The 21032-nt window shown below is 38.6% G+C and overlaps 4 protein-coding genes across 5 annotated transcripts; 2 read left to right on the forward strand and 2 right to left on the reverse strand.

Moving 5' to 3' along the window:
* Positions 1–3: 3 nt before the first annotated feature.
* Positions 4–1428, reverse strand: LOC126634183 (uncharacterized). Its single transcript, XM_050304677.1, has one exon. It carries the CDS (start codon positions 1230–1232, stop codon positions 174–176), a length of 1059 nt encoding a protein of 352 aa, XP_050160634.1. The 5' UTR covers positions 1233–1428; the 3' UTR covers positions 4–173.
* A 1021-nt stretch (positions 1429–2449) lies between these two features.
* On the reverse strand, positions 2450–4660 carry LOC126583270 (lipoyl synthase 2, mitochondrial-like). Its single transcript, XM_050247604.1, has 4 exons — positions 4135–4660; positions 3827–4038; positions 3218–3597; positions 2450–2851 (listed from the first exon to the last, which is right to left on the reverse strand). The coding sequence occupies exons 1-4, from the start codon at positions 4563–4565 to the stop codon at positions 2732–2734; spliced, it is 1143 nt and encodes a 380-aa protein (XP_050103561.1). The 5' UTR covers positions 4566–4660; the 3' UTR covers positions 2450–2731.
* A 5136-nt stretch (positions 4661–9796) lies between these two features.
* LOC126583197 (protein STRUBBELIG-RECEPTOR FAMILY 3-like) lies at positions 9797–16024 on the forward strand. 2 transcript variants are annotated; one of them, XM_050247514.1, is made up of 17 exons: positions 9797–10152; positions 10343–10541; positions 10732–10861; positions 10957–11028; positions 11509–11574; positions 11710–11781; positions 11873–11944; positions 12036–12107; positions 12184–12249; positions 12377–12442; positions 12549–12988; positions 13087–13499; positions 14222–14493; positions 14596–14734; positions 14932–15068; positions 15169–15325; positions 15578–16024. In XM_050247514.1, exons 2-17 carry the CDS (start codon positions 10421–10423, stop codon positions 15683–15685), a joined length of 2403 nt encoding a protein of 800 aa, XP_050103471.1. In that variant the 5' UTR covers positions 9797–10152; positions 10343–10420; the 3' UTR covers positions 15686–16024. The 2 variants fall into 2 exon arrangements, with proteins under 2 accessions (XP_050103471.1, XP_050103470.1); XM_050247513.1 differs by having other exon boundaries at positions 10350–10541.
* Positions 16025–17268: 1244 nt separating this feature from the next.
* On the forward strand, positions 17269–20819 carry LOC126634303 (secretory carrier-associated membrane protein 1-like). The gene is made up of 12 exons (XM_050304799.1): positions 17269–17548; positions 17924–18031; positions 18150–18212; positions 18451–18484; positions 18568–18690; positions 19073–19135; positions 19217–19310; positions 19512–19557; positions 19646–19713; positions 20074–20122; positions 20278–20343; positions 20442–20819. The coding sequence occupies exons 1-12, from the start codon at positions 17495–17497 to the stop codon at positions 20526–20528; spliced, it is 855 nt and encodes a 284-aa protein (XP_050160756.1). The 5' UTR covers positions 17269–17494; the 3' UTR covers positions 20529–20819.
* Positions 20820–21032: the final 213 nt, after the last annotated feature.

The following is a 21032-nucleotide window of genomic DNA, read 5'->3' on the forward strand; positions in this document are numbered from 1 at the left end:
ACATTTAGATAAAAGACTCGATCTTTATACCATTTTCCAGATAATTTACATTGTTTCAGAAAGCAAAACATGTTTTGCCAACATTTGCTAGGAAAGTGCTTGATTCCACAGTACTTTCAGAAACAAGAAAAGCACTTTTGTTTTGACAAAATGCAACCAGTAAAGAAGCAACTTTAGACAAAGATGAAGCACTCTAATGAAACCAGAGGGTTGTCGATGGAGGACTCATTCCCCTGCTGCGCAACGCCGCCGTGTGATTCGTCTTCCTTTCTAGTTTCACCTTCATTCCCCAGCTGCGAAACCCCGCCGTTTGGTTCCTCCTCCTTTCTTGTTTTACCCTCATTCCCTTGCTGCACGACGGCGCCTTTTGGTTCCTCCTCCTTTTTAGTTTTGCCTTGCTTCTCAACTCCTCCCACTCCCAGCTGCGAGGAACTGCCACCAGCTGGTCCAGTCACCTTAGATGCCGACGGGCTTCTTCCCCTGCCCCCTCGACCCACTCCACCGGCCGTCCGGGTAGCCGGTGACCTCGACCTGGACGACACCGTATCGCGCCTCACTCCAGTGGGGCCACCACTGCGCTGCTGCATAGTACTCAGCTGACCCGATTCCCTCCCGCGAAACGAACTCGTTTCAGTTCGATTCCTCTTCCCCATCGAAGGCTCCGATGCCCTCGCCAGAGGTCTGGCTGCTCTTTCCCTCCGGGCGGCGAGGTCGCCGGAGTAAGGACGCTTGCTACGCGCCGCCGTTGAAGAAGCGCCATGCACTCTGGGACCCATATCTCTCTTCTGCTTACTCGTAACCTCGTCGTCTCTGGCGTCAGTTATGGTGGTGGCGGTGGTTGCCGTCGAATATGAGAAGCTCTCGCTGAGAATGACCCCACAAGGCTCTGAAGCCTGGGAAGGCTCGGCGGAGTCGGCGATGTCGACGGCAAGCTCTTTGGGCGGCTGCTCTGGTTGGAGCTTCGGAGGCGACTCTGGGGTTATTTTGGGGATTTGGGGTTTGAAAATTGGGGTTTCGGAGAGAACCTCTTTCACCGACTCTTCTTCGATTTCAACAACCGGCGGCCGTGAGTTCGGCGGTGCTGCGGCTCTGAGTTGGGGTTTTGGGATACGGGTCGGGTGGGGTTCCGCGAGGGAGGATCTGGCGTGGAAGTGGCTGTTGTTGGGGCCATTTGGGTGGTGGTGTGGTGGCGGTGGGTTTTGGCTCTTGGCGGTGCCGAGACAACAACCCATTTTATGATTTTTTTGAAAGCAGAAACTTTCAGCTTTCAGAGAGTCCTTTTGTGCCAGTGACTAGTGAGTGAAGTGGAGGTGGGAAATTAAGATTTGAAAATTTAACGGTCATAAATTGGAGAGAGTCTGAAATCTGAATGAAATTGAAAGGGATTGGGGGTGACAGTGAGAGGAGAGCTGCTCAGCTGCAGGTGGACTCGGTTACACTCGTCAATATTATATAAGTGGACACAAAAGTAACCCAACACGCTCACGAGTTATAATAAAAGTGGTTAGACTTTTTTTTCTTCAAGTTTTTAACCATTTATATTATGACAGTTAATGCATTGCGTGTATTTCTACCACATTAAAAAGTATACCCTTGCTCAATTATTATATGGTTTCTTGAGTAACCATAAAAGATTTGCCCAAAAAAAGAGTAAATTTAAATTTTTTGTTCAACTACAATATTCCGTAATATTAAGTGTATCAAAATATTAATGTTTAAAATGAATCATGAATGTGATGTAAATAATCTGTTCTTTTAGGTACCGTTTGGTAAATAATTCGTCCTGTTCCGTCCCGTCCCATCTGCGTACCAAACAGTACTCACCCGTTTATTTTACATTTTATTGAATACAAGAGGTGCAAAACTTGATATTAGATATCATTAAACTCAATAACCATATCGAAGCATAATCATATATTATTGATAACGAGTCGATACTTCAATCACATAAATGTCAATATGGTGTCGATACGTTTATTGCTGAACGTTTACCTAACAAGTAACATCTTATTAGTTGGCCTAACCAAGTTTTTAAGAAATTTCAAATGGAAGAGAGAGTTTTAGTACGGACATAAGTTTAAGAAAACAAAGCAGAAAGATCAGATACCCCACACGCCACCACCTTCAATACTCAATATGGTCCCCAGAGCAGATGCCTGTGAGCTTGTGACCTACAAATTGAAGACATTAGGCTTGAAAGCCCCCAGAAATTACAGAATTTAGGACCAGAGTAGGACCGGCACTAAGTACTGCTACCAACAAACAGGTGGGACTAATAAGCAAGGAATATTTAACTACCCTGCCCATTCCTTCATCATGATACTGTATTAAGTTTTATAAGATGGATCATCGGAAGGCAGCTTCCAGCAATCCGCGTTGGACATTTCGTGCGTGTTTAGCGCCAAAACTAGAATCCTAAACAAAAAACGGAGCACGTATACATGATCTATTATCGAAGAACGGGCAATGATTCTTGTTATTAAGTATTAATTAGCTGATTAACAGCAACAATCACAAGAATATAAGACCTCAACACCAGAGGGATATCTGATAATTACAATGAATTGAGAACACAATTGGAACCTATATCGTAACAAGACCAGGTAAGCTTGGGCCCTCTATAATCAGCACTTGTACAATACAGAGAATGAGCAGGAGAGAAAATAATACAGACTGAAACCTCATGGTAAGAAGACATGAAGATTTTCTGTGTAGGAAACAAACCCACTCATCACGAGGCAGAAACATGCGAAGATGAAGCCCGGTCTGATTCTATCATAGATTTGATGTAGTATTCACCAGCTTTGTATGACGACCTTACCATGGGACCAGATGCCACATATCGAAATCCCTGTTCCATTCAAAATATACAGTTACTAAACTGTTATGCATAAAAGAGGATCATATGATAGTAAGCTTGAGACGGTGAGATGGTATTGTATTAATTCATGCCATGAGATCCTTGTGAACAAATTTATATAGGTGAGGCGGGCCAGTAGATCTTTTGTTTATCATGTTGAACTCCCAATATAAATAGCTTAACCTAAAATTCGGTATCCTATCCGAGTGATACGAAGTGAATACTAATAATGAGAAAAGGAAACACTACATATCAAGTCAACAGGGAAAAGAAAAATATGGAGGCAATACTGCTACCCTAGCCAAATAAGACATTCCCATAGCCAGCTTAGTTAAAAACAAAGGGATAGAGGAATACCATTTCCATGCCAAGAGCTCGGTATCTCTCAAAGGCCTCAGGAGTAATGTATTCAGACACAGGCATGTGGCGCTTCGAAGGTCGCATGTATTGACCAAATGTCATAACATCAACACCTGCTGCTCTCACCTTCTCCATCGTCCTCACAACCTGATCAGGTGTCTCCCCGCAGCCTAACATTATTGAAGTCTTTGTAAGTGTTCCCGCAGGAGCATGGTCTTTGGCCATCATTAAAACATCTAAAGATTGCCTGAAATTGGCACGGTGATCCCGCACTGCCCTCTGAAGCTCTTCAACTGTCTCAATATTGTGAGCAAGGACATCCAATCCGGATGTTGCAACTTTCTCTACGCAGCTCGAGTCTCCCCGAAAATCAGGAACTACAAGAAAACATGCAAAATCAACAGCACATATGAACTCTAATCACATAATTGCCAAACTTCACATCCATTAGCTTAATACTCACAACCTCTTACTCACATAAGCATAAAAAGGCAATATTTCGTCGACTCAATGTAAATGTTCTGAATTCCATACCGAGCTGACTCTATCATCCTAATTCACACATTATACCAAAACAAATTCATTAATTAAAGAACAAAATCATACCCAAAGCCTCAATGAGCATGCTGGGTTTGAGCACCTTCAACTTTTGCACGGTCTCTGCAAAATGTCCGCTCCCTTGATCGGGCAAATCGTCCCGGTCCACGCTAGTAATCACCACATAATCCAAACCCCAAGACGCAATCGCCTCCGCCACATTCGTCGGTTCATTAGGGTCCGGCGGTGGCGGAGTCCTGGAAGTCTTCACATTGCAAAACCTGAAAATTTCAACCCAAAACCAAAAAACTCCCATCAATGCAAAATCCATTAGACACAGCAATTATCTTATACGCGCATTTCATCAAACAACTTACCTGCAACCGCGCGTACACGTATCACCAAGAATCATAATCGTGGCAGTGGCGGTGCCGGTCTCGCCGCCGGACCAGCACTCGCCGAGGTTGGGGCACTTGGCCTCCTCGCACACCGTGTGAAGCTTCAACTCCCTGAGCTTTTTCTTGATCTGAGTGTACTTTTGGCCGCCGGGGATCGACTCCTTCATCCATTTCGGCTTCGGGAGAGGGTTCTTCTTGGTTCCGACTTCGACAGAATACGGGCCTTCGCCTTCCACGAAGTCCGTCAGAATCGGAGACTCGGCGGCAAGGCGGGCCCGCAGGCCCGCCAGAGTTTGGGGGAATTGGGAGGAGGAAGTGGCGGTTAAGGGCGGGGTTTGGGTGGAGGAGGAGAATGACCGGGCGGTCGATTTTACGATCCGAGCCGCTAGGGCTGTGAACCGGGTCTGCATCTCTCGTTGGGTTTACGATAATGCGATCGGAGATGGAGAGAGATTCAGATGGTTCGACGATGGTGGGGACGAAGAAGTTGATGAGGATTTGGTGGTTGGTTTGGTTGGCGCAGACAATTTTGGATCTGAAATCACGGCCCACGTTTGATTTAATTACGGGCCTTGTGGTTTGGACAGTTTTGTGTCACTGGGCCTGAGAAATTTACAATCAAACATTGTGGGTTTTTGACAATCACTTCAACTCTAACCAAAATGTTCATGAGAGGTTTTGAGTTTGAGTTTCGTAGATTGCTAGTTCGATATCAATTTGATATGAAGGTACAGAAGGAAAAAAAATGTATGAACGTCATTTTTTTAACTAAAATGTAAATAATTGTCCAAAAATCATAAACAAAATGTAAAAAAAAAATGTTTGAATCATTGTGTAATGTGTGATTAACAAAAAAAGGAACAAATCAACGAGGTTCAACCAAAACATGAACAAATGGAATGTTAGAAGCATAGAATATAATTTGAGATAAGAGTTGGTGCCTCTAAGATTATTTTTAAACTCTTTTAGAAGTTTATTATGCAAACTCTTCAAGGTACGTAACACAATTTTGATAAAAATCATACCATTTTGAGATTTTTATACCCAGTGGATTGTTACGAGGGACTTGTAGAGATTTAGTTTAGTTTCGCTCTGTCAATATCGCTTGTACAAGAAAATGGAGTGTCTTGTCGACAAGGAAAAATAAGACTTTTATTGAAGTACTGAAAATGTTGAAACAAATAAAGGCCCTTGTTCCTTAATTTGGAAGAAAGGAAAACGATGGGATTTCATGTGATTGGAGAGGATGGGATAAATTAGTCAAAGTATGTAGATTGGTCCCAATATTGAGAATTGATCCTATATTTTATAGTAGCTTGATTATGCCGTGATGCAGCAGGAGAGATTTTTTGTGTGCCGGGAACAAAATCTGATACACCAAAAATAATAATACAATTGGTTAGAATCTTAAAAAAAAAAATTCAATTGTATTATTACACTTGATATATTAAACCGTGTTCCCGAACAGTGAAAAATTAGAAGCTGTGTTTGATGGGGGAGTTCATGAATTGAGCTACTTTTTTTCTCTTGGTCTGTATAAATTTAGCTACTTTAATGTGATGAACATAACGCTTATCACAAATCCGCACTTGCATGCAAATATGGTTATGGTTTTCTAACAAGTGGACCCCTAAATTTTGTTTGCACCAATAATTATTTTTATAAACTATCACTTAATGTCATTGATTTAGCTATTCAAATATAAATAGATGACAAAATCTTAAGTTTACAACATATCAACATATTAGTAATATCATGAGACGCGGTAGTCGCCTAAAATAAGACAGATTATTGTGCCGACATTTAATTCAATCGTGTCAACTTCCGATTTGTTGATTTGAGCATCAACCTTTAGTTTTGAACAAGCATCTATTCAATTCAATCGAAAGGTGCAGTTGATTGCGGAGGGCACCACCGAGGGTCCTATAAATAATAATAAACACTCTCAAAGGGTAGCAGTAACGGTTTGGTGATGTCAAAAGAAGGATTTGGATTAGGTAATGCATGACATACATGCATTCTTCGACCTTTTGATAAATTGACAACACGACGATGATATAATTGTTGAAATATTCTACGTTGGCCTTTATTTTTTTTAAGAAAAAAAGAGTTTAAATTCTTAACCTTCCTCAAACTAATACCTAGGCTTGTTGTTATAAAACTTCACATATGTGGGACTGTACATGTGATAATTAACAAGTTAAGGATAATATCGACGTTGTTGAAAGTAGGTATTTGACTCGTCTCTCTGATAATTTGACAAGAACAATAGATGATGTAAGTTAAAATATGTTTATTGTAGCTATCTGGCCTATTTAATTAGCTTAGTTTAACATGCAGTCGATATTTACTTGGTCTAGATTAACATGCACAAATATTTACTTAGCTGAGATTAACAAGCACTCAATATTTACTTAGCTTAGCTTAATAATTAGTATGAGTGTGACTTAGATAGCCTTATTAACAACTAAAAATCAGTTATAATGTTGCTTTCTATGTCTTTCTCCTCCAACTCCATTGCCAGATATGCCCATTCATTAACATCATCTTAATTTGAACCCTCCAAATTTATGTGCATGACCTAATTTATTTTGTTTGAACAAAAGGAGATTTCAACTTGCAATCTTTCCGACCATTAGAAATAACAACAACACAGTATTTCTGTCACACTCGCCCTTTCTCAAGTTAAAATGGTATTAAAAATATTGCACCAAATCACTATATCGAAGACAAAGCTTTGCTTCCTTTTTTTTATTTTTATATATTGTATATAAAGAAATGGAGTGTTTTAACTTAATCTAAATTTCAAGACAAAGGCTGCTTTATCATCACCATAAATTGAGCAATAAAGGGATCTCGCACAAACGCGTGAAACGATCTTAATTATCAAGCATGAATGGTCAGAATCAGCTCACGCGTGCATGCACGACTATTAATCATAACATTTTTGTATGTAAGTTTTATGAATAATGAGTTAGATTAGAGAAATCATATTATGGTTGTACATTGTGACATGTCATACATTGATCAATAATTGGGCAAAATTAACTAATATAATTAGTAGATAATCACCTCTTAGTTACATAATATAGTAAACCAACCATCACATTTGAACGTTAGCAGACAAAAGAGGCAGCTGCCAACCTACAACACAGTACACACCAATTTCAGCGGTGTTATCGCCGTGGCACGTGCCGTTTGCCTTGTGGGGCTCTGTAATATACTATTTCTTCCGGGGACAAAACAGACAACTACAAAAATATGATCAAATCGGATGACGTCAGCAAAACAACGCAGGCGTTGGCGTATTCGGTAATTAGCATCTTGTAATTCAAACTTTATTATTTTTTTGGATATTTCATTTTAATTAAAGAAACTTAATTTACAGTTTGTGATTTTATAAAATAAATAAAAAAGGTCAGTAACTCACTTTATGCATGCTTTATTTTCTTTTGATTATTTTACTAATTTGTCTTTAATTAAATTAAATTATTATTTCACCAAATTTGTCTTTTTTGTCCGCATTCTTTTCATGGCAATACTAAGAATTCCGTGATCGTAACCGTACATCGTATATTGTGCAGTTAGAAATCATTTCAAAATTTAAAATTAAATATAAATTGCACTTGATAAAAACTAACTACATAATATACGATAAATGATCACGATCACAAAATTCTTAAGATCCTCAAGAAAAGAATCCAATGAGGATCCTTTTCCATATATAGAAAAATAGTCGGTGGGGCTTCATTGGCAATTGCCAGATAGATTCCAAGAAGAATTGACAGCTAAAAACTGCTTTCCATTTTTCAGATACCCATTTTTTCTTCAATTTTTCTTACGACTCGTGACTTTTTTTCTCCAATTTCTGCTTTTTCCAAAAGCCGCTTTTCCTCACCTCCAATTTTATTCCACACTAACATTTATGACAAAGAAAAAAATGAACCGGATTGACGCTCCACCTCATGGGCTTCTGGGAAAGACCAAAATTTATGACCGTTTTCGTAATTTTGTTTTGCAGCGGATATTATTGATATCTATACTAAATTTTACTTTTCACACAAGTGTATTCAATTTATGCTGTGAATCAAATAAATTGAACAAGATTAACGACTAAAAATCACCAAAAATATCTGAGAGGCAAAAACACGTGTGTAAATAACAGTATCTTATGTCACTGAGTACTACTATCTTGTATCACTCTTTGCTTAAAAGTGAGACGTTTTAAATACGATTCTCATCAAAAGTAAATTTAAACTACATTATTACTAGCTAATTATAAGATAAATAATATCATTTTCTAAATAAAAATAAGAGTATCCTACGTAAATGTGTGGTGTTGCATTTTGTGGGCTTTTAATTGGCTGGACGAAAAAGCCCATAACAAGTTGAGAAATCATTTCGACAAAACACGTGAAGGCAATAGAAAACTGGCGGGTATTATTGACTGTACGGTATTTTATTGTAAGAAAAGTTTTGAAAATTAGTTTTATCGGTTTCTCTTTACTGACCACGCTACGCGCGCGTGGGAAGCGTGGCGACACATTTACCGGGTTGAACAATGAACTAATTTCAGTCCAAAGGAAAGGAATCGGATCCCCTCCTAAGCAAATGGTGGGGATTCTCATGACCACACAACACGGGTCGTTGAATTTTAATTCAACAATTACAAACAGATAGTCCTTCTAAAAGTTATAATAATTGTAATCGTTTGATCAAAATTCAACGGTCCGTATTATGTGATCATGAGGATTCCTACCATTTCCTCATGAGGGGATCCAATTCCCAAAGGAAGCAAACATCTCAATGAATTTTTATTATTTTTTTCAGTTTATTTCTAATTTTATGGAGAAGGATGGAAATCTGGAATTAAAAGATTGTTTTTTAAAGCACGTTATCTTCAATTAATTCAACTTTTAAAAACTTCGTGCATGACCATATAGTCTAATGACATTCAGTCTGTACTTTGTTGAAAAAGATCTTAAGTTCAAATTTCGCATTTAACTGTCGTAAATAAAAACTTTAGAACAAGAGTTATTAAAAAAGAAATTCACGATACGTAAGATGATATATTTCTCCAATAAGTTCAATTGATTTTCTACTTAACTTGAAAGTATTTTAAGATCACATAATAATTGAAGGCATTGAACATTATATTTCAAAGAAGGAAAATTTCTTGAATAAAGCATATGAGTAATGCGCTCAATCTTCACAAAAATGACATGATAATCATTAGGTTTATCATTTTTTTTTTTGTTCAACCGTTGAAAATGCTCTAATAACAATCATCTACCATGTTAAATTAATTAGATATATCATCAATCGAACATAATGATAATTACAAATTTAGATATACTCACAAGATTCAAGCATCCTCACAAGATTTATCTTCCTTACATAGTAAAGAAAAATGAATTTGAATCATATGATTTATCTCCAAATTCATGTCTTGCAGAAAAGTAAAAGTATTTCAAAATTTTATTATATTTAGAAGATAAAAACAAATTTAACACGCGCTCCACGCAGAGCGTGGACTTGATATTTATCCTTTTCTTACAAAGAGATAAGTATGACTTACGCACACACTTACACTGTTCCTCAGTTGAAGTTTAGAGAGAGAAAGACAGAAGCTTCACAGCACCCCCCCCCCCCTTCTCCCTCACTCTTTCTCTCTCTCTCTACCTTTCTGCATTTTCCTCTGCCGTTTTATCCCACCTTTTCTTTTCTCCCAAGGCTTAAAAAACAATTTCCGGTAATTACCAATCCAAATTATGACGCAATAATTCTGTTGACGTCCCTCACTTCCATGGTTCCATTGCTTAATTCATTGAATCTTAGCTCTTAAGGTTTTTTTATTTTCTCTTTTCCTTCTAAAATATTCCCGGATAAACAAATCACTACCTTTTCCAGAAAGCTCTCTGCATTATTTACTTCAATAATCTCCATTGATTTCACTCAGCATTTGCTTGGTTATTATTTCACCTCTCCACTTTCTCTGTAAGTTCATCCCGTTGCTTTCTTTTTACCAGAATGACATGCTTCTGTATTTGATTCTCTTGTGAAGTTGTTTGTTTTTGTATTTTGGCAATTGGGTTTCCATTTTCTGGGAAATTAAGATCATGGGTTGTTTTATTTTTGTATAATTAATAATCATGTTTTAATTGTGTGGTTTTTGTTCTTGGATTAGTTTTCAGATTGGAAGATGATTTTTAAGTGATTGGATAGAGAAAAGGAGAATTGAGAAGTATTCCAAAACTTGGGATCAATGGGAAGGAAGAGATCTGTCCTGGAGCACAAGAGCTTGAAGATCTATGCTGAGGTTTCAGTGGGGTTGCTTTTAATCTACTTTGCTCAAGTTTCTCTTGGAGCAACTAGTTCTAGTGATGGTATTTCTCTACTTATTCGATAGGTTTTTCGCTGTAATGTGGCTTCGGTGTGGTGTTTTTCGGAGTTCATATGCGTTGGTTTAGTGTAATTTTGTGTGGAAACATGTTTACTTGATTGTTGTTCTTAATTCTTATGGTTAATTGGAGATGGAAACACTTATTGTTTGTGTTTTACTTGTGGTTTGATCAGTTGCTGCAATTAACAACTTACACGCTGCGCTTGGCACGCCTGTGCTTCCCGGGTGGACTTCTGCTGGAGGAGACCCGTGTGGTGATGCATGGCAAGGTGTTCAATGCAACGATTCTGTAATATTGGGAATGTACGTTAATCTCTTGCTCGCCTTCTTTTATTGATAGAAATTTTTAATCGTAACATGTAAATTGTCAGTGGCTTATGGTTCTAATGATTTTATAGAGTTCTTAATGGCTCTAATTTGGGAGGAGAACTGGGTGAAAACTTGGGAATGTTTGCTTCAATACGGGCTATGTAAGTTGTACTCGCTCACTCTCTCTCTGGTTGAACTTGATGTGTGTTTACGTGCGTGAGGTTGTTGGTTTGTTATATCTTTTGATTCAAGTTATTTTTTCATTCACTGGCATTAAAATCCTTTACATTGTTCTTCATTTCAAGATAAAACTGGCAAAATGGGAGTGATATGCAAGAGGGGGCGATTGCGAGTAGATTTTTCTGTTTAAAGTTGGCTGCATGTTTTTTTACATGAGGTTATTTACTTTGGATGATAGTGTGGGGTGCCAAGCTCATTCCTAGATGGTGTTCGACATGGCTCATTAGGATGATAGTGCATTTGACAGTGTGACTTGTTTCAATTGTGCATGTGTGCGCCGCATATAGAATGCAAACTGGCGGGGAATGATCGTAGAATACTTGCCTCACATCATAATATGTAGCTGACCTTATGTTTTTTTTATACATTTGTGGATTATTGACATTGGTGTTTGTGTGCAGAGATCTAAGCAACAATCATATCGGAGGAAGTATTCCATCCAATTTACCTGCCACCCTGCGAAGCTTGTATGTTCAACCTCTTTATGGAATTATAATGTTGTACTGCAAATAATTAAATACTAGCCCGAGACTGCTGAAATATTTCTACCTGTTGTGCTCACATCCTTGTGCAAAAGATTTGATAGTCTTTACCTTTGTCAGTTTTCTTTCAGCTAACCAATTTACCGGAAGCATCCCAGATACTGTAGCCTCGTTAACTGTGCTCACAGCAATGTAAGTCATCAATTTGCTAGCTTTTGGTACAGCGCAGCAGCTCCCAGTTTTTTATATGATTGTTTCTAAGTTATGCTATTTCGCCAATCAGGTCTCTTAATAATAATCAATTAACCGGAGAAATACCAGATTCCTTCCAAGGCATTCCAGGGTTGACCAACCTGTAGGTTCTTATTCTGAACTTTTTGGAATTATACTTTCCGGACTACTATTGTTGTCTATTAGGGGCTGATATACATACTTACTGTTCGCAGAGATTTTTCCGGTAACAATTTGAGCGGCCAACTGCCACCCTCTCTAAGAAGCCTAATAACCCTGACCACTCTGTGAGTATCTTGTGTCTGAGGTTTTTCAATAAGCATACTTTATCTCGATGAGTTGAGCTAACTCCTCTATTGGCAGACATTTGCAGAACAATCTGCTGTCTGGAACCCTCGAAGTTTTGCAGGATCTTCCCCTAAGTGACTTGTAATCCTCTAAACAGTTCATTTTATTTGTCATATACAGTACTCAGAAGTTTATAGTATTATCTTGCCTTCTGATTAGGTCTGCTGTTTCTTTCCCATCGTAAATGATTTTCTGCCTTGTTGAACAGGAATATAGAGAACAACCTTTTTGCTGGACCCATACCTGAAAAGTTGCTCAGCATCCCGAATTTCAAGTGCGGTTTCATACACTGTAGACTTATCATTAAATGAAGCATTAAGTTTTATTGTTATCAAGGAAAGAGATTCTCCACATAGCTAATTCTTATATTTGTAATGCAGAAAAGATGGGAATCCATTCAATTCTTCTCTTGCTCCAGTCGCTTCACCAACATCCCCGTCGACTCCACCCACATCCGCATCGAGCCCGCCAGCACCTCCACTGCCATTTTGGGAACCACCTACTGGGAAAACACCTGGCAGAAGTCCTCCAAAAAATGGGACGGTTGATGGACCGTCTTCACAAGATACATCAAATTCTGGAAAGCCGAAGAAATTTCTAACTAAGAAAAGGGTGGTTGGAATATCAATTGGAGGGGCTTTAGTGTTTATTATTTTTATACTAGCGATTCTGTTTTTTATGCCAAGACGTAGTAGACGAGGAGAAGAGGCTGATGGAATTTCCAAGCAGCATCAAATAGGTGCATATACAGGTGACAGGGAAAATGCTCCCAGGGACAATGGGTCCTTGGTGGTTCTACCGGCCAATCCAATACAAAAAGGTAACTTCTCTCACTTTTTTCTTCAGTTTAATTTCTTTTTCAGCCGTCCAATTTTATTCATCTTATTCTAAGAAACTCACTAAAATCTTGGTGAACAGTTCCAAAAGAAGCAGTTGTGACGCCCAAAGAGGATAATGAACCAGAAACCAGAAGAACATGGGCAATTCCAAAGCCAAATGACGAGCAAGATAGAAAGGTACATAAAATTGCTGCAGCACCAAAGCGAGAGGATAGTTTGAGTGCACTTGATGTGTATTCGATGCCTGCTCCTCCTCCTCCTCCACGTCCCCCTCCTCCACCACCGCCTGTTCCGAAGGTCATTGTGAAGCCAATTGTGCCTACGGAACTGCCTACACAGAAGCCTGCCACCAAAAGTCCAAACCGTACAATTTCTGCAAAGCGGTTTACCATTGCTTCCCTTCAGCAACATACAAACAGCTTTTCTCCGGATAACCTTCTAGGATCAGGCATGCTGGGAAGTGTCTATAGGGCACAGCTACCTAGCGGAAAGGTCTGTGTCTTTATGATGGGTTTTGCTTTTATTGCATATACCTAATGGCTGAGTCGTTGAATGAAATTTATGTTTGGTGCTTGTTTTGTACCATTTTAGTAATTTTGTTATGCTAGGTCCACCAGCATTGCTTGATTGCTTTCAACAGCTTTCTTGTTTACAGTTTATTTATTATCTGCTATGTGTACTTCAAACCTGAGAGTTCTTTCTGAACCATAGGATCGACAAAATAACCATGTGGCATGGGTACGTCTAATTCTTTATATAGGGATTCGGTGCTTCATGTTCATTATGTGATAAGTTTTTAGCAAACCAAAACCCATTTTTCCCTTCATTCCAAGAATATATGAATTGACACATCATATGTCAAATTTGATAAGCAAGTTCAGGACGATCAAAATCAAGCTGTCAAACTTGATAAGCAATTTCAGGGAGACTTCATAATATCTATGAATTTCACTTTAAGCAGATAAGATGTGGATATTTTAGTTTATAAAGACTAAAGTTTAAATGAAGTCTTATCTACATTTGCAAAAACATCAAGGCATAGGACAGAGTTGCATGAAGAGAGTTATTTCATTTTGTCAGGTACTTTTGTATGCATGAAGAAAATCTTCACCCTTCCCGCGTCATGTGCTTCTATCTCTTGTGATCGAACAGTTTCTGTTATATACATAGAATAGTTTAGAAACTGAAACTATTCTTTTGGGATGCTTTTGCAGCTACTTGCAGTCAAGAAATTGGACAAAAGAGCTTCTAGTCAGCAGAAAGATGACGAGTTTCTTGACCTGGTAAACAGCATTGACAGAATCCGGCATGCTAATGTTGTCGAGCTTATGGGTTACTGTGCAGAGCATGGTCAAAGGCTTCTTATCTACGAGTATTGCAGTAATGGTTCACTGCATGATGCTCTGCACATAGATGATGAATTCAAGAAGAAACTCCCGTGGAATGCTCGTATTAGAATGGCACTTGAAGCTGCAAGAGCCTTAGAGTGAGTATAATTTCCAAACATAGTCGTTACACTTCTTTTTCCCTGATCAAATGGTAATCGGAGATACAGTGAGTCTAATTCATTTTTGTTTTGTTTGAGAAGGTATTTACATGAAGTCTGCCAGCCACCTATTGTACACAGAAATTTCAAGGCTGCCAACCTTCTCCTTGATGATGACCTTTCTGTGCGTGTTTCTGACTGTGGCTTGGCTCCCTTGATATCATCGGGATCTGTGAGTCAGGTGCGTCATTGTTCTACATTTTTTTTTAGTTGCCTTTTTTTCTACAAAGGGTCACGAGTCATAACCAACATTGATGACTTAAGTGTTTTGGAGAAATTTATTTTATTTCTTCTTCGTGATTAGCCATTGAACCGATGATACTACCTACCGTCATCGCCAATGCTACTTACTAATACTAAATTGTTTCTTACTATCAGTTGTCAGGACAGCTTCTATCGGCCTATGGTTATGGAGCTCCAGAATTTGAGTCAGGAATTTATACTCATCAGAGTGATGTTTACAGCTTTGGGGTGGTAATGTTGGAACTATTAACTGGCCGGAAGTCCCATGACAGGTGAAAAGAATGAAAATTTCAAGTTCTGAATTGCGTTCTCACCCCCTTCCTCTCGACTCCTGCTTAATTTGTTTTGTATTTGAAAATTTTGAATTTACAGCACAAGGAACCGAGGGGAGCAATTCCTGGTTAGATGGGCCACTACCCAGCTTCATGACATTGATGCACTATCGAGGATGGTTGATCCTTCTCTAAATGGACAATATCCTACAAAGTCTTTATCGCATTTTGCAGACATTATATCTCGATGCATTCAGGTGAGTAACGCCTTTTTGACTTCTTAAATTATGCAGTTAAGTAAGACTTTGTTTTATGGAGTTTGGGACATAATATTCTTCAACACGGGCATCAATCGGTTGGTAGACATAAATTACCTGATATATCTATTCGGTCAAAATATATAACATGCTTTAAATGCTCATACGCATAAGTTTGATTTACCATATATGTTGTTTTACTACCTCGACTTCAAAGCAAACCATATTCCTAACACGGATTGTATTCTACAGTCGGAGCCAGAGTTCAGGCCACCAATGTCTGGAGTTGTCCAAGACCTTTTAGACATGATACGGCGAGAGCCTAATGGCAGTGGATCAAGTGAAGACTCACTCTTATGAAAAAAGACCCTAATGACCACACTGTTAATGATGGGGATGCACTAGTTGCGGCTCCTACTAAGAAGAGACATCCGCGTAAACATGCAGTAGATGATGGCCGGAACTATCACCACCAACGTTTGCATCACAAGCGTTTCCAGAAAACTCACTGCAATCAACCACAGTAAGGTTCTGGAATGTGAATAGCCCAACAGTCCGATTCTGGTGTCGATATTTTGTGGTCATTCTATTATTATTTTAACTCGTGCAGCGACGTCTGTCCTGCAAAAATTAGCCAACCAATTGTTTGGCAATTTGTCACTTAAATTTTTTGGTAGTGAATGATTTTCAGCTTGTGTATATCTGCGATGCCTACAAACTTGATTTGCTACCGGTTCAGGCGTTCTATTCCATTTCGTAACTGATCTGCACTGCGAATTTTCGACGGATTGAAATGCCGAACACCCGAATCACTCGTAAAGCACGGCAGGAATTTGATTCGTTCTGTCATTAGGCTCTTCACTCACAGGCTGATCTGATTGTAGTTTTAGCAACATCTTGTGAATGCATGAGTGAAGATGAAGTTAAAACTGGTTTTGGTATGTCTTTCAACCTAAACGTGGTGCTAAGATGGACACTACGTTGACATGTTACAACCAATTTGGCTGCATGTATTCCGATTTCCGTGTATTTGATAAATTGCGTACACGTGAGGAGGTGTATTGAAATATAAAGAAGTTACGTAGGCAATTTAGTAAAAGTGAATAATAACTAGGAGGTGTATTGAAATATAAAGAAGTTACATGGGCAATCTAGTAAAAGTGAATAATAACTAGCGGTTAGTTGAAACCATTTTGATAGGTGTCGAATAGTTAAAACAAATTTGATAGCTTAGTGATTGTGGTTGTACATAATCACCGCTATTTTCGTTCCCTTAATGCAGGACTAGAAGAATTCGGAAAATATATATGTGAAGATCTTTCGATGACTGTCCAAATGTTTTGTATGAGTCTCTTTTGTACCTACCAAGTATTTGATGTAATGCCTTTTAGGTATGTTTCAACAGGTTGTGTCGACAACACAGACAAATTCTGTTGATATCACTCATCAAATTGTTTCGGCATATGTCGATATCTGTGGACAGGTGCGCGACATGGTTTGACTGACGACAACACCTAGTGCTCGACAAAATGACTCAGTGAATAAACTAAATGTTTTTTAGCGCTCTTTGCACTCTATTTTTATCTAAACTTAAACCTTGAACATTGAAACCTCATAAGATTTGAATTATGAATCAGCCACTGGATGCAAATAATCCATTTGAGTGGTAGCCGAATCCAATACATGACGATGTTACGCCCCTCTTACATTTAAATTTAATTTCTATCAATAAATCTAGTGAGTGTGACAGTATTAATTAAATAAATAGGCCTCCTAATCTTACTGATAAGGAAATGACTAAAAATATACGATTTTTTTCTTCCCATTTTTAATGTCTAAAATATGACACGTCGGATCAAACAGAAGGCCCCACACCACGCTTCCCCGCCAAACGGTTTTATATAAATATTTTCTCTGATTTTCGGTTTCAATTTTCCCAGGAAACAAACGGCTCCCACTAGAACCAAGGCCGTACGTACACTCTTTTGTCTCACCAATCAACCGCAATAACCTCTCTCTCTCTCTCTCTCTCTCTCTCTCTCTCTCTCTCTCTCTCTCTCTCTTCATGATCGACGATTCCGATTCCCAAAACCTGTAACCCTCGCATTCCCGATTAGGATTCCCATTGTTGTTGCAGTCGCCAGAGCGTGGATCTCCTGGTTCGCCCCCATGAATCGATACGATCCGAACCCTTTCGCCGACGAGGAGGTCAATCCCTTTGCGGTGAGTGCCGTTACAGACCTACATTTACGTATACGAGTTTTCGGGATTGGAATTGCTGAAATGTTGCGCGAAATCTTCAATCTGTTTCCGCTTCTCTTTGATATTTGATTGCAACAGGAATTTGAAATCCGCAATGTAGCTTCCGTTTAGGTTCTTAGAAAAGGAAGAAAAGGAAAGAAATAAAATGTTTTTGGGGTATGTGAAATTGGAGAATTTGATCTGACTGGAGGGGATGTTCCCGCCCCCTTGATTCCGAGTTTGTATTGCTTCCCTTCCCGTAGATTAGAGTAGTTTAGAATATCGCATTTGTAAAGAACATTCCCTTCGTTTGTAACTTTCCATTTCACTACGTTTTTTGTTTTGTTAAATTTGTAGAATCCTGGAGGTGGAGGTGTTTCCCCTGCAAACCCAAGGCTTTCGCCCCTTCCTCCGGAACCCTATGATCGCAATGCAACAATCGATATTCCTCTTGATAATTCAAAGGTAGGTCAATACATGCAAGATGCTGAGTCACATTGTCAAGGCTTTTTTTCATCTGTTATTAACTTGTTTTACAAGCAATTAATGGTTTCTGTTTCCTTGTTATTTTTTGTTGCTTTAGGGTTTACAAGCAAAGGAGAAGGAACTCAAAGCTAAAGAGGCTGAATTGAAAAAGAGGGAACAGGTGCTTTCCCACAAACAAATTTCCCAGACCGTTACACGTAATTGTTGCAATGAGAACGAGAATAATCAACCACTTTTGATTGAATGTTTCGGTGAACAAAGTATTTGATCCAAGTTTTTTTGTTTGGACACCATTATACAGTCCTTGCAACATTGATTTGAATGAGATTTTTATGCTTTTAGACAAGTTACTCTTCTATTTGGTAAGTGGAGTTTATGATGTTATTATCCATTTCCAGGAACTAAAGCGGAAAGAAGATGCCATGCAACGAGGTTCATCCTTTTTCTGATATGTGCTTGTGAAAAATTATGACACCCAAAGTCCAAATCTGTGATTCCCTTGTTTTGTTTGGCAGCTGGAGTTGTTATAGAGGAGAAGAACTGGCCTCCATTTTTCCCCATCATCCATCATGACATTGCAAACGAAATCCCAATCCATCTACAGAGGATCCAGTATGTTGCGTTCACAACATATTTGGGTAGGTTAAGTTTTATTTAATTTCTTTTGTGATCGTCCACACAGGTGCCTCAGTTTCCACATGATATTTGATTGCATAGTTTTCGTTGATCGCTTTTTTTGTTGTATGTACTTTAGTAGTTTGAGATTAAAACTGCTTAAAAAAGTTATATCATTGCCAGAAAACAGGATCTGGAGGCAATATGGATCGCATGCTTTGTTCAAACTTACTTACAATTTTCAGAGCTGAGATTTGCTTTTGCTTTATTTGGTTGGGTTGAGGCGATCTTTTGAACTTTTTACACCGTACCTTGTTTTGGTACCAAAAGATCTTCTAAGTTCAAACTATTAAATCAAATTGTTATGTGGTTGCTTAAATTGACAAAGTTCATGGCATCGTTCAGGTTTGATTGTGTGTCTTCTGTGGAATATTCTGGCAGTTACCGTAGCCTGGATCAAAGGAGAAGGTTTGATCTGTGACTTAGTGTAAACGTATTAACCATTATAAATAAAGTCATAATTTAGTCTGAACTTGTATCCCCTTGCAGGTGTAATAATTTGGCTTCTGGCTATAATCTACTTCCTAGCAAGTGTTCCTGTAGCCTATTTCGTCTGGTATCGCCCTCTTTATCGTGCTATGAGGTAATTACAATTCCATGGATATGACCTTGTTGTACATCACTATGCCAAAATTGTATACGAGATTCAAGGCCTATGCATTTGATGATTGTGCACTTCTCGGTCATTTGTCCAACATATCTTATATCTTATACTTTTTTTTGGTTGTTTTTTCATCCTAACATATTAGATCTCATAGTTGTAATTGTGTACCATCTATTACAGGACTGATAGTGCTCTGAGTTTTGTTGGGTTTTTCTTGTCTTATCTGGTGAGTTTATTTTTGTTCTTCCTGCAGTTACATTTTCTACATTCAAGAAGTGAAAATTAGCTCACTTTCGTGCCCTGATTTTTTGCAGCTCCATATTTTGTTTTGCATTTACGCTGCAATTGCTCCTCCAATCTTCTTAAATGGGAAATCTATCACGTAAGTTAAGTTTTCTTAGCCGTGCAGTCTACAAGGTTTAGTAATGGCTCAGTTACATTCATTCTTTCGTTTAGGGAGGAACGAGGCAGATATGCAAAATGAATAAGGGATGCATCATTCAAAATCTTACTTTTCAGCTTGACATTGCTCTAGTGTATAATTTGCATCCATGTGTGGGCTACTCCTATGGTTATGATTTCGTGCAGATCTTGTTAGTTAAACTATTCTCCCAATATTTGCTTCTTCTAGTCGTATTCCCTTTGTCGTAATGAAATGATGTATATTAATCATATTTCCTCCTGAATACTGTTTTCTTTCTGTTCTGAAGCTGTTTTTTCTATGGTGTGATCATGTTGACAGGGGTATTTTGCCTGCCGTAGAACTGCTGAGTTACAATGTTTCGGTTGGGGTAAGTTTCGGGCTTTCAGTATCCTAGCAGTGTTACTCATAAGAATTTCAATACAATGGAAAACCTTGAACTGTTATTCTGCTCTGTCAGTGGTTTGAATTTTTCTTTTGAGTTGATGACCCGGTGAAGACTCAGTCTTTGTTTCTTCCTTTCAGATACTTTACTTGATTGGATTTGGGTTGTACGTCTGCGAAACCCTTCTCAGCATCTGGGTTATTCAGGTTCGACGATTAACCAACTTGCATTGTTCTCTTGCCCTTAACTCTGCATTTCCTCCCCCTCCCCATCGAAACTAATTCTTCGTGTGTCGCATTTGCAGCAAGTATACACGTATTTCCGAGGCAGCGGAAAGGCAGAACAGGTGAAGCGGGAGGCTGCACGAAGCACCATGATGGCGGCAATGTGAAGTGGCGAAAACCTATGGATTTCGGGTAGTAACTTGTTAGGATTGTATTTTTTTTTTTTTGGTCAAAGGTTTCTTCAAAAACCAGAAGATTTTGGGGATACTAGTAACTTGTTAGGCTGTGCAGTCAGATGGATGTTGCTCTTTGAGTTCCTACTTTTGTTCATTGAGTGGTAGTTCATGATTTTTAGTCACATGGGCTTTCCTTCGATTGTCTTTACAGTTTTGAATTTGCTTCAACTTCAGTCTCTGTATTCATATATAAATAACTGAAAACATTAACTTGTTTGGTAATTGTTTTCGCTTTCAAGTGGAAACTATTTCGAAAGTTGTTTGATGGACGTTTTCGCTTTATGTATAACTTGGAAATGATTTTTTTTCTTGGGATCAAATTGTGAATTTTGTTGTCGAGAACATGTGACATAGAGTCTGTGACACTTTTCGAAGTAATGATGGATTTTAGTTGAATAGTAATTATTAAATTCATTTAATTTAATTTTCATACAC

Source organism: Malus sylvestris, chromosome 9 (genome assembly GCF_916048215.2).
Source record: "Malus sylvestris chromosome 9, drMalSylv7.2, whole genome shotgun sequence".
NCBI classification, from domain to species: Eukaryota; Viridiplantae; Streptophyta; class Magnoliopsida; order Rosales; family Rosaceae; genus Malus; species Malus sylvestris.

Bases quoted from the DNA above. Each gene is read 5' to 3' on its own strand.
- LOC126583270 (XM_050247604.1), bottom strand. From the start codon at position 4,565: ATGCAGACCCGGTTCACAGCCCTAGCGGCTCGGATCGTAAAATCGACC. The intron at 4,039-4,134 runs GTAAGTTGTTTG...TGAAATTTTCAG, and splicing joins ACGTGTACGCGCGGTTGCAG to GTTTTGCAATGTGAAGACTT. The intron at 2,852-3,217 runs GTATTCCTCTAT...TGAATGGAACAG, and splicing joins GAGCTCTTGGCATGGAAATG to GGATTTCGATATGTGGCATC.
- LOC126634303 (XM_050304799.1), top strand. From the start codon at position 17,495: ATGAATCGATACGATCCGAACCCTTTCGCCGACGAGGAGGTCAATCCC. The intron at 19,714-20,073 runs GTAAGTTAAGTT...TCATGTTGACAG, and splicing joins TTAAATGGGAAATCTATCAC to GGGTATTTTGCCTGCCGTAG. The intron at 20,344-20,441 runs GTTCGACGATTA...TCGCATTTGCAG, and splicing joins TCAGCATCTGGGTTATTCAG to CAAGTATACACGTATTTCCG.
- LOC126583197 (XM_050247514.1), top strand. From the start codon at position 10,421: ATGGGAAGGAAGAGATCTGTCCTGGAGCACAAGAGCTTGAAGATCTAT. The intron at 10,862-10,956 runs GTACGTTAATCT...ATGATTTTATAG, and splicing joins GATTCTGTAATATTGGGAAT to AGTTCTTAATGGCTCTAATT. The intron at 14,494-14,595 runs GTGAGTATAATT...TTGTTTGAGAAG, and splicing joins GAAGCTGCAAGAGCCTTAGA to GTATTTACATGAAGTCTGCC.
- LOC126634183 (XM_050304677.1), bottom strand. From the start codon at position 1,232: ATGGGTTGTTGTCTCGGCACCGCCAAGAGCCAAAACCCACCGCCACCA.